This window comes from Oncorhynchus kisutch, unplaced genomic scaffold, assembly GCF_002021735.2.
Source record: "Oncorhynchus kisutch isolate 150728-3 unplaced genomic scaffold, Okis_V2 Okis07a-Okis12b_hom, whole genome shotgun sequence".
NCBI lineage: Eukaryota > Metazoa > Chordata > Actinopteri > Salmoniformes > Salmonidae > Oncorhynchus > Oncorhynchus kisutch.
In genome coordinates, this window is record NW_022261984.1 from 12,337,849 (window position 1) to 12,350,317 (window position 12,469).

Consider the following 12,469-nt stretch of genomic DNA (forward strand, 5'->3'; position numbering starts at 1 on the left):
CCCACCTGCCTGACCATTCAGCCTGCCTTGACACTGAGCCCACCTGCTTGACCATTCAGCCTGCCCTTGACACTGAGCCCACCTGCCTGACCATTCAGCCTGCCTTGACCTCGAGCCTGTCTGCCTGACCATTCAGCCTGCCCATGACACTGAGCCCACCTGCCTGACCATTCAGCCTGCCCTTGACACTGAGCCCACCTTCCTGACCATTCAGCCTGCCTTGACCTCGAGGCTGTCTCCCCCCACTGTACCTTTCGGACTCTGACCTTGTTTATGAACTTCTGCCTGTCCCTGACCTGCCCATTGCCTAACCCTTGTATTTCAATAAATATCAGAGACTCAAACCTTCTGCCTCCTGTATCTGTCTCTGTCTCTTTGTCATTACACTATGAACTGGTCACAACTCACCCAGCCGACTCAGTCCGGCTCTTCAAAGTTGTCTCCCTGCAGGGAGTCACCATTGAAAAACATGAGGAGCTACATCAGAGGCTTATGGAAGGTCTCCATACACTGTCGAGACGCCATGACCAGGGTTTTAAGACGTTGCTAGAGTAACTCCGTGGACTATCTATCAGAGCAGCATACCACAACAGAGACCTACCCCCCCAGATGATCATTAATTCCCCTGACCGTGATGGTTTTGTACAGCCTACCCTGGCTTCCCGTGAACCCTGCTAGACTTCATGTTAGATCAACTGTTATACAGTAGAGAACAGTCCTTCTAGACTCCATGTTAGATCAATTATTATATAGTAGAGAGAACAGTCCTTCTAGACTCCATGTTAGATCAACTATTATACAGTAGAGAACAGTCCTTCCAGACTCCATATTAGATCAACTATTATATAGTAGAGAACAGTCCTTCCAGACTCCATGTTAGATCAACTATTATACAGAAGACAACAGTCCTTCTAGACTCCATGTTAGATCAACTATTATACAGTAGAGAGGACAGTCCTTCTAGACTCCATGTTAGATCAACTATTATATAGTAGAGAACAGTCCTTCTAGACTCCATATTAGGTCAACTATTATATAGTAGAGAGGACAGTCCTTCTAGACTCCATATTAGGTCAACTATTATATAGTAGAGAACAGTCCTTCTAGACTCCATATTAGGTCAACTATTATATAGTAGAGAACAGTCCTTCTAGACTCCATGTTAGATCAACTATTATACAGTAGAGAACAGTCCTTCTAGACTCCATGTTAGATCAACTATTATATAGTAGAGAACAGTCCTTCTAGACTCCATGTTAGATCAACTATTATATAGTAGAGAGGACAGTCCTTCTAGACTCCATGTTAGATCAACTATTATACAGTAGAGAACAGTCCTTCTAGACTCCATGTTAGATCAACTATTATATAGTAGAGAGAATAGTCCTTCTAGACTCCATGTTAGATCAATTATTATATAGTAGAGAGAACAGTCCTTCTAGACTCCATGTTAGATCAACTATTATACAGTAGAGAACAGTCCTTCCAGACTCCATATTAGATCAACTATTATATAGTAGAGAACAGTCCTTCCAGACTCCATGTTAGATCAACTATTATACAGAAGACAACAGTCCTTCTAGACTCCATGTTAGATCAACTATTATACAGTAGAGAGGACAGTCCTTCTAGACTCCATGTTAGATCAACTATTATATAGTAGAGAACAGTCCTTCTAGACTCCATATTAGGTCAACTATTATATAGTAGAGAGGACAGTCCTTCTAGACTCCATATTAGGTCAACTATTATATAGTAGAGAACAGTCCTTCTAGACTCCATATTAGGTCAACTATTATATAGTAGAGAACAGTCCTTCTAGACTCCATGTTAGATCAACTATTATACAGTAGAGAACAGTCCTTCTAGACTCCATGTTAGATCAACTATTATATAGTAGAGAACAGTCCTTCTAGACTCCATGTTAGATCAACTATTATATAGTAGAGAGGACAGTCCTTCTAGACTCCATGTTAGATCAACTATTATACAGTAGAGAACAGTCCTTCTAGACTCCATGTTAGATCAACTATTATATAGTAGAGAGAATAGTCCTTCTAGACTCCATGTTAGATCAACTATTATATAGTAGAGAACAGTCCTTCTAGACTCCATATTAGGTCAACTATTATATAGTAGAGAACAGTCCTTCTAGACTCCATGTTAGATCAACTATTATATAGTAGAGAACAGTCCTTCTAGACTCCATATTAGGTCAACTATTATATAGTAGAGAACAGTCCTTCTAGACTCCATGTTAGATCAACTATTATACAGTAGACATATCACTTAATTGTATTTTTATTGTATATATTTTGTTTTATTTTCATTATCTTGGTTATATCATGTGTTTGACAAGGTAAACGGAATAAGCAGGAAGTAGTTTGTTATTGGATAGAAGCTAAAGGAGCAAGCAAACTGTATCTACCATGTAACATACTGTATCTACCATGTAACATACTGTATCTAACATGTAACATACTGTATCTAACATGTAACATACTGTATTTACCATGTAACATACTGTATTTACCATGTAACATACTGTATCTACCATGTAACATACTGTATCTACCATGTAACATACTGTATCTACCATGTAACATACTGTATCTAACATGTAACATACTGTATTGTAACATACTGTATCGTAACATACTGTATCTACCATGTAACATACTGTATCTACTATGTAACATACTGTATCTACCATGTAACATACTGTATCTACCATGTAACATACTGTATCTACCATGTAACATACTGTATCTACCTTGTAACATACTGTATCTACTATGTAACATACTGTATCTACCATGTAACATACTGTATCTACCATGTAACATACTGTATCTACCATGTAACATACTGTATCTACCATGTAACATACTGTATCTACCATGTAACATACTGTATCTACCATGTAACATACTATATCTACCATGTAACATACTGTATCTACCATGTAACATACTGTATCTACCATGTAAAATACTGTATCTACCATGTAACATACTGTATCTACCATGTAACATACTGTATCTACTATGTAACATACTGAATCTACCATGTAACATATCTGCCCCTTTCATCATATTTTTGCTCTGTGCCCTCGGCATGACGCCTGGATGTGACAAAGACCTTGTATGACAAACGGCCAGTACAATGGGATTTGGAGACGGTGCTTGGTGACGACAGGAAGTAGGTCTTCCTGTCACAGTTTCTTGTGAAAAGTGCTGAGGGGAGAGCTTTGGCACGGGGGAGGGGTCTGTGCTCCGTCCGAGAGGATACAGGCCAGGACACAGTGTGATTTGTTGGCTGGCCCCCTGTCTGCCACTGGGGACGTGCCCCTAGGTTAGAAGCCCCTTCTTCCCCCCCCAGGGGAATCAGTTGAGCGGGTCCCCGATGCGGTAGCAACGAAGAACCGCCTCCCCCACCATCCACCTCTGTTACTAGAGCCAAACTGTTGGTTACACATCCTGATGGGAGTTTTTTGCTATAGAAAACATTGGTGCCAGTGAGTTGTCCTCTGTTTGCCCCGAAGACAGACGACCAAGGAGAATCCTAGTTAGCAGTACAGAGAGACGACCAAGGATAATCATATTTAGCAGTTCAGAGAGACAACCAAGGAGAATCCTAGTTAGCAGTACAGAGAGACTACCAAGGAGAATCATATTTAGCAGTTCAGAGAGACGACCAATGAGATCCTTAGTTAGCAGTACAGAGAGACTACCAAGGAGAATCATATTTAGCAGTTCAGAGAGACGACCAAGGAGAATCCTAGTTAGCAGTTCAGAGAGACGACCAAGGAGAATCCTAGTTAGCAGTTCAGAGAGACGACCAAGGAGAATCCTAGTTAGCAGTTCAGAGAGACGACCAAGGAGAATCCTAGTTAGCAGTTCAGAGAGACGACCAAGGAGAATCCTAGTTAGCAGTTCAGAGAGACGACCAAGGAGAATCCTAGTTAGCAGTTCAGAGAGACGACCAAGGAGAATCCTAGTTAGCAGTTCAGAGAGACGACCAAGGAGAATCCTAGTTAGCAGTTCAGAGAGACGACCAAGGAGAATCCAATTTACCAGTTCAGACAGAGAACCCAGAAGAATCCTATTTCTCACAGATCCATCTGTATTTATAGGAACAGTCATAGTCCCACCATTCTCCTGTGTCTGATGACCAGGAGTAGAAATACACACAGTTCTCTGCTCCACCACCATTAGGATCTTTACTGTTCCAATACCTGTAGAAGAAACAACACAGAATCAGACTGTCCACTGTTCCAATACCTGTAGAAGAAACAACACAGAATCAGACTGTCCACTGTTCCAATACCTGTAGAAGAAACAACACAGAATCAGACTGTCCACTGTTCCAATACCTGTAAAAGAAACAACACAGAATCAGACTGTCCAGTGTTCCAATACCTGTAGGAGAAACAACACATAGAATCAGGCTGTCCACTGTTCCAATACCTGTAGAAGAAACAACACATATAATCAGGCTGTCCACTGTTCCAATACCTGTAGAAGAAACAACACATAGAATCAGGCTGTCCACTGTTCCAATACCTGTAGAAGAAACAACACATAGAATCAGGCTGTCCACGCCAAACCTCATACTCCAGACAGTGATGTCATAGTGACACAGAATTCATTAATGTCTTACTTTGTGGTCAGTGGTGTGTCGTCCACCCATTTCCAGGTCCCCTCAGAAACAGAGTCAGTCAGACCAATCCAGACATAATTCTTTACCCCGCATAACCAATTGACAAATGTCTGTAGTTGTGGGAGAGAGACAACATTGTTAAAACATAGTCATTACTGCTCGTTATCTCTCTCTCTCTTTTTCTCTCTCTACCTCACACACACACACCTGATCGTCTTTGCTCTTGATGACCACCAGGTCTGCTCCTCTATTTCTGCAGTCCTGTCTGCTCTCCTCCCAGGATTTTGTCTCAGTAGAGACGTAATAACAACTGCTACCAAGCTTCTTCCATCCGTCCGGACACACTATAAGTTGAACATTTCCTTCTTTAGTCACTTTAATACAACATTGAATTAAGTATCAATCAGACGGGACACTAAACTAATGGACGGTATGGAAGTCCGTTTTTTTCTCACATATTTCCTTTAATGTAAGTTGAATTGCCTGTTTGTACGTGTCATGTGAACTGATAACAGAACAGTCATTAGCCAATTTCACTCACCTTTCTGAACTAAAGATTGTTTCAGACATTCTGTCTCTTTTTGTAGCTGGTCTCTTTCTTCAGTCAGGGTGTTGTTGCTGGTCTGTAGCTGGTCTCTTTCTGCAGTCAGGGTGTTGTTACTGGTCTGTAGCTGGTCTCTCTCTTTGGTCAGGCTGTTGTTGTTAGTCTGTATCTGGTCTCTCTCTGCAGTCAGGGTGTTGCAGCTGATCTGTAGCTGGTCTCTCTGTTTGGTCAGGGTGTTATATTCGGTCTGCAGCTGGTCTCTTTCTGCAGTAAGGGTGTTGTTACTGGTCTGGAGCTGGTCTCTCTCTTTGGTCAGGGAGTTGTAGCTGGTCTGTAGCTGGTCTCTCTGTTTGGTCAGGGTGTTGTAGCTGGTCTGTAGCTGGTCTCTCTCTTTGGTCAGGGTGTTGTAGTTGGTCTGTAGCTGATCTCTCTCTTTGGTCAGGATGTTGTAGCTGGTCTGTATCTGGTCTTTCTCTTTGGTCAGGGTGTTGGAACTGGTCTGCAGCTGGTCTCTCTCTTTGGTCAGGGTGTTGGAACTGGTCTGTAGATGGTCTCTCTCTTTGGTCAGGGTGTTGAAATTGGTCTGTAGCTGGTCTTTCTCTTTGGTCAGGGTGTTGTAACTGGTCTGTAGCTGGTCTCTCTCTTTGGTCAGGGTGTCGGAACTGGTCAATTGGTTTCTCTCTGTGAAATAATACAATCAACAACCAAGATAAAAGTGGAAAAGTTAATGAGACATGACCCAGACTGATGTCAATTTCAATTCCAGTCAATTCAGGAAGTACACTTGAATAATTTTCAATTAGAAACGTGTGGAATTGGAATTTGGTGTGTTTTCTGAATTAAATTGAATGGTATTGAAATGTAATTGAACCCTGGTCATTACACCACTGATGATGAAGAATGTTTGAATGAGAACAGATCAAACTCACGGTAGAGTAACAGGCCTATGATCCAAGCCAGTAGGAGAACACACAGCAGCCCCAGACACACTGCAGCAGTTGGGAAATGTCTCTTCCACCTCCAAAGATACACTGAAGCACATATTATTATCAGTAGAACATGATCAATGTATATACATATGTTTTTCTTTCCAGTTGCTCTTTGAATCACTGAGGGAAATACACAAGGAACATGGAACAGAACACCAGAACTGAGTTCCAGAACCTCACATGTTCTACTGCTTGACTTCCAGAACCTCTAACAGAATTATTTGCTTAAACATGCATGAGTTCAGGCACCCAAAATGACTGCCGGAAGCTATTTCAATCACAAACAAATTCCATTTGTTAAGTACTTCATAAAACAACAGGCGTATGCTAATAGTGAAACGCTGACCTATGGGTCATTTTCCAACAATGCAGAGAGAGATAAATAGAAAAATATTAAATAACGAATAGTATTAACAAGTAAAAAAATAACATGGGCTATATGTATATAATAATAATATATATAATGTCGATGTGCAGGGGTACAAGGTAACCCGAAAATGAATTTTCCACATTTTGTGTTAGTCTGAATGAAATAAAAAATCATTGTCACTCTCCTGGAAATATGTTTTTAGAAATGTTTACAAATTAATAAAAAAATGAAAAGCTGTAGTATTGTAAGTCAATAATTATTCAACCTCTTATTGGTCTAAATACGTTCAGGAGTTTGTAAACATTTGTTTAACAAGTCACATAATAAGTTGCATGGACTCATTCTGTGTGCAATAATAGTGTTTAACATGATTTTTTTTAATGACCACCTCATCTCTGTACCCAACACATACAATTATCTGTAAGGTCCCTCAGTCAAACAGTGGATTTCAAACACAGATTCAACCGCAAAGACCAGGGTGGTTTTCCAATGCCTCGCAAAGAAGGGCACCTATTGATACGTTTTTTTTAAAATACAGATGTTGAATATCCCTTTGAGCATGGTGAAGTTATTACACTTTGAATTGTGTATCAATATACCCAGTCACTACAAAGATACAGGTGTCCTTCTTAACTCAGTTGCCAGAGAGGAAGGAAACTGCTCAGGGATTTCACCATACGGCCAATGGTGACTTTAAAACAGTTTTGGAGTTTAATGGTTGTGATAGGAGAAAATTTAGTCTTTACGTTAAGAACTGACTTATTTCCAGAGTGTTGAATGAGTGTGTGTTATTTCAGAAATCATGTAGAGCTCCTAAACTCACCTTAACGGATGTCTTGTAAATTACGATAGATAAATGGTTTCTTTTTTCCTGACACTGTAGATTTGTGTACTTTGACGTGAAGTGGTCAAATTAGCGCTCTATTTTCGTTTTTGACCTTTAATCCCAGGAAAATGGCCACAACTCAAAAAGCGTTGAGGCCTCGACGCCATCGTGTTCGGCGCCAACTGCCCATTATGCCAAACCTATGCTCACCAAGTTCCGTCTTCAAAGTCTTTTCCGTTTAGGAGAAATGGCCATGTCGTAATTGGTGATGTTTTATACATTTGCAATAAGATTCCATTCGTCATCTGGTGGAATTTACCGGGACAGTGGAAAAATGACCAACATTTGAAAATTTTATGTAACGACAAACGAATGTCCGAGAGACTTCTTTCGATGACTTCCCGGAAGATCTTGCCCAGCTGCACGGCCTGCCGCCGTCTGCAAATTTTAGAAACATTCGCGCACGTCTAGTAAGGGACCGTACATTTGCAATATGGAGATTCTCATCAATCATACAGCAAATGCCGAAAAGTGCCCTTCTGTGTGTAATCCTCTGACCCACTAGAGTTGTGATACAGTGAATTGTAAGTGAAATAATTGTTGGAAAATATAAACAATGTAAATGCAAACAATTGTTGCAAAAAATTACTTGTGTCATGCACGAAGTCGATATCCTAAACAACTTGCCAAAACTATAGTTTGTAAACAATAAATGTGTGAAGTGGTTGAAAAACGAGCTTTAAATGACTCCTAAGTGTATGTACAGTTTTGACTTCAACTGTATGATGTTCTGAAATATGAACACAGCAATACTGGACATCAACTCATATTATGGTGGTGATTTGACTAAATTACAATCATGGTCTTGAATTGGACGCGCATTTTTCTGGTCTTGGTCTTGACTCGGTCTCGCCCCCCCCCCACCCCCTCCCGGTCTCGGTCTTGACTCAGTTGGCCCCCCCCTCCCGGTCTCAGTCTTGACTCGGTCTTGCCCCCCCCCCCCCCCTCCCGGTCTCAGTCTTGACTCTGTCTAGCCCCCTCCAGCCCGGTCTCAGTCTTGACTCGGTCTAGCCCCCTCCAGCCCGGTCTCAGTCTTGACTCGGTCTAGCCACCTCCAGCCCGGTCTCAGTCTTGACTCAGTCTAGCCCCCCCCCCTCCCGGTCTCGGGCTTGATTCGGTCTAGCCCCCTCCAGCTCGGTCTCAGTCTTGACTCAGTCTCGCCCCTCCCGGTCACAGTCTTGACTCAGTCTCGCCCCCCCCTCCCGGTCTTGGGTTTGACTCGGTCTAGCCCCCTCCAGCCCGGTCTCGGTCTTGACTCAGTCTCGCCCCCCCCCCTCCCGTTCTCAGTCTTGACTCGGTCTCGCCCCCTCCAGCCCGGTCTCAGTCTTGACTCGGTCTAGCCCCCTCCAGCCTGGTCTCAGTCTTGACTCGGTCTCGCCCCCTCCAGCCCGGTCTCAGTCTTGACTCGGTCTAGCCCCCTCCACCCCGGTCTCAGTCTTGACTCGGTCTCGCCCCCTCCAGCCCGGTCTCAGTCTTGACTCGGTCTAGACCCCTCCACCCCGGTCTCAGTCTTGACTCGGTCTAGCCCCCTCCAGCCCGGTCTCAGTCTCGAACACAACACTGATGAATACTTTCTGAAAGCACTGTACATATAGGTACGGGTAAAGTGACTAGGCAACAGGATAGTAGACAAGAGCAGCCGAGTGTGTGTGTGTGTGTGTGTGTGTGTGTGTGTGTGTGTGTGTGTGTGTGTGTGTGTGTGTGTGTGTGTGTGTGTGTGTGTGTAGGGGTGTGTAGGGGTGTAAGTATGTTTCAGTGTCTAGCATTAAACGAGGATAAACTGTTACCTGAATGTTGATCACCAGCTCCATCCTTCTTGCGGGGCATGATGGGCCTTTTGTTGTTGTAAATATGATCATCAATGTCAATGGTCTTTATTTCATTAGGTTCTTCGTCTTCAAATCCATTTGTGTATTCATAGATTCCCTTGTACATCTTGATACGCTTGTGGTCCCCCAAAAAACATCTACTCTTTTAACTTCTACTGTTGTCTCTTCTACTGTTGTATCTTCTACTGTTGTATCTTCTACTGTTGTATCTTCTACTGTTGTATCTTCTACTGTTGTATCTTCTACTGTTGTATCTTCTACTGTTGTATCTTCTACTGTTGTATCTTCTACTGTTGTAAGTCTGCTGTTATCTCAGTTGTAGGTTTGTGTCTGTTCGCTGCAGAGCTGGAGTCTCTGTGTGACTCAGTCTAATGTCAGAGAGTTTTAACTGTCAACCTCATTAAAGGGGAAACTGTCTAACCAATAGTACGACACTAACCACCACCATGTGACCACAGACTTATTTTCTGAAAACAATGCTTGTTTCCCACAGTGAAGATTAGTGTGTATATTTAGTTTATGTTAGTTTAGTTTACAACAGTGTAGATTCGTTTGTAAACTCCACAACTACATTTAACAAGAGGGACCACATTTACATTAACAAGAAAGACCACATCTATATTTAACAAGAGGGACCACATCTATATTTAACAAGAAGGACCACATCTATATTTAACAAGAGGGACCACATCTATATTTAATAAGAGGGACCACATCTATATTTAACAAGAGGGACCACATCTATATTTAACAAGAGAGACCACATCTATATGTAACAAGAGGGACCACATCTATATTTAACAAGAGGGACCACATCTAGATTTAACAAGAGGGACCACATCTATATTTAACAAGAGGGACCACATTTATATTTAACAAGAGGGACCACATCTATATTTAACAAGAGGGACCACATCTATATTTAACAAGAGGGACAACATCTACATTTAACAAGAGGGACCACATCTACATTTAACAAGAGGGATCATGTCTATATTTAACAAGAGAGACCACATCTATATTTAAGAAGAGGGACCACATCTATATTTAACAAGAGGGACCACATCTATATTTAACAAGAGAGACCACATCTATATTTAACAAGAGGGACCACGTCTATATTTAACAAGAGAGACCAAATCTATATTTAAGAAGAGGGACCACATCTATATTTAACAAGAGAGACCACATCTATATTTAACAAGAGGGCCACATTTATATTTAACAAGAGGGACCACATCTATATTTAACAAGAGGGACCACATCTATATTTAACAAGAGGGACCACATCTATATTTAACAAGAGAGACCACATCTATATTTAACAAGAGGGACCACATCTATATTTAACAAGAGGGACCACTCCACATCTATATTTAACAAGAGGGACCACATCTATATTTAACAAGAAAGACCACATCTATATTTAACAAGAGGGACCACATATATATTTAACAACAGAGACCACATCTCTATTTAACAAGAGGGACCACATCTATATTTAACAAGAGGGACCACATCTATATTTAACAAGAGGGACCACATCTATATTTACCAAGTGGGACCACATCTATATTTAACAAGAGGGACCTCATCTATATTTAACAAGAGGGACCACATCTATATTTAACAAGATATACCACTCCACATCTATATTTAAAAAGAGGGACCACACCACATCTATATTTAACAAGAGTGAGCACATCTATATTTAACAAGAGGGACCACATCTATATTTAACAAGAGAGACCACATCTATATTTAACAAGAGGGCCACATTTATATTTAACAAGAGGGATCAGAGCTATATTTAACAAGAGAGACCACATCTATATTTAACAAGAGGGACCACATCTATATTTAACAAGAGGGACCACATCTATATTTAACAAGAGAGACCACATCTATATTTAACAAGAGGGACCACATCTATATTTAACAAGAGGGACCACTCCACATCTATATTTAACATGAGAGACCACATCTATATTTAACAAGAGGGACCACATCTATATTTAACAAGAGGGACCACATCTATATTTAACAGGAGGGACCACATCTATATTTAACAAGAGGGGCCACATCTATATTTAACAAGAGGGACCACATCTGTATTTAACAAGAGGGACCACATCTCTATTTAACAAGAGGGACCACATCTATATTTAACAAGAGGGACCACATCTATATTTAACAGGAGGTACCACATCTATATTTAACAAGAGGGACCACTCCACATCTATATTTAACATGAGAGACCACATCTATATTTAACAAGAGGGACCACATCTATATTTAACAAGAGGGACCACATCTATATTTAACAGGAGGGACCACATCTATATTTAACAAGAGGGACCACATCTATATTTAACAAGAGAGACCACATCTATATTTAACTAGAGGGACCACATCTATATTTAACAAGAGGGACCACATCTACATTTAACAAGAGGGACCACATCGATATTTAACAAGAGGGATCTCATCTATATTTAACAAGAGGGACCACATCTAGATTTAACAAGAGATACCACTCCACATCTATATTTAACAAGAGGGACCACATCTATATTTAACAAGTGGGACCACATCTATATTTAACAAGAGGGACCTCATCTATATTTAACAAGAGGGACCACATCTATATTTAACAAGAGATACCACTCCACATCTATATTTAAAAGAGGGACCACACCACATCTATATTTAACAAGAGGGAGCACATCTATATTTAACAAGAGGGACCACATCTATATTTAACAAGAGAGACCACATCTATATTTAACAAGAGGGCCACATTTATATTTAACAAGAGGGACCACAGCTATATTTAACAAGAGGGACCACATATATATTTAACAAGAGAGACCACATCTATATTTAACAAGAGGGCCACATTTATATTTAACAAGAGGGACCACAGCTATATTTAACAAGAGGGACCACATCTATATTTAACAAGAGAGACCACATCTATATTTAACAAGAGGGACCACATCTATATTTAACAAGAGGGACCACTCCACATCTATATTGAACAAGAGGGACCACATCTGTATTTAACAAGAGAGACCACATCTATATTTAACAAGAAGGACCACATCTATATTTAACAAGAGGGACCACATCTATATTTAACAGGAGGGACCACATCTATATTTAACAAGATTAGACCACATCTATATT

The 12,469-nt window shown here is 40.8% G+C and overlaps 1 protein-coding gene across 4 annotated transcripts; it reads right to left on the reverse strand.

Moving 5' to 3' along the window:
- Positions 1 to 2,285: 2,285 nt before the first annotated feature.
- LOC116352782 (C-type lectin domain family 4 member M-like) lies at positions 2,286 to 9,656 on the reverse strand. Of its 4 annotated transcripts, XM_031814817.1 has the most exons (7): positions 9,239 to 9,635; positions 6,136 to 6,237; positions 5,204 to 5,887; positions 4,870 to 5,006; positions 4,663 to 4,772; positions 4,077 to 4,237; positions 2,286 to 3,564 (listed from the first exon to the last, which is right to left on the reverse strand). In XM_031814817.1, exons 1-6 carry the CDS (start codon positions 9,384 to 9,386, stop codon positions 4,105 to 4,107), a joined length of 1,314 nt encoding a protein of 437 aa, XP_031670677.1. In that variant the 5' UTR covers positions 9,387 to 9,635; the 3' UTR covers positions 2,286 to 3,564; positions 4,077 to 4,104. The 4 variants fall into 4 exon arrangements, with proteins under 4 accessions (XP_031670677.1, XP_031670676.1, XP_031670678.1 ...); XM_031814816.1 differs by having other exon boundaries at positions 2,286 to 4,237; positions 9,239 to 9,656; XM_031814818.1 differs by lacking the exon at positions 2,286 to 3,564 and having other exon boundaries at positions 4,114 to 4,283.
- Between the last annotated feature and the right edge of the window lie 2,813 nt (positions 9,657 to 12,469).

What these genes read in the sequence shown, in the direction of transcription:
- LOC116352782 (XM_031814815.1), bottom strand. Translation starts at nt 9,386, where the DNA reads ATGTACAAGGGAATCTATGAATACACAAATGGATTTGAAGACGAAGAA. An exon ending in AGCTGGTGATCAACATTCAG is followed by an intron (nt 6,238 to 9,238) that starts GTAACAGTTTAT and finishes TATGTGCTTCAG; the next exon opens with TGTATCTTTGGAGGTGGAAG. An exon ending in GACACACCACTGACCACAAA is followed by an intron (nt 4,566 to 4,662) that starts GTAAGACATTAA and finishes TTTCTTCTACAG; the next exon opens with GTATTGGAACAGTGGACAGC.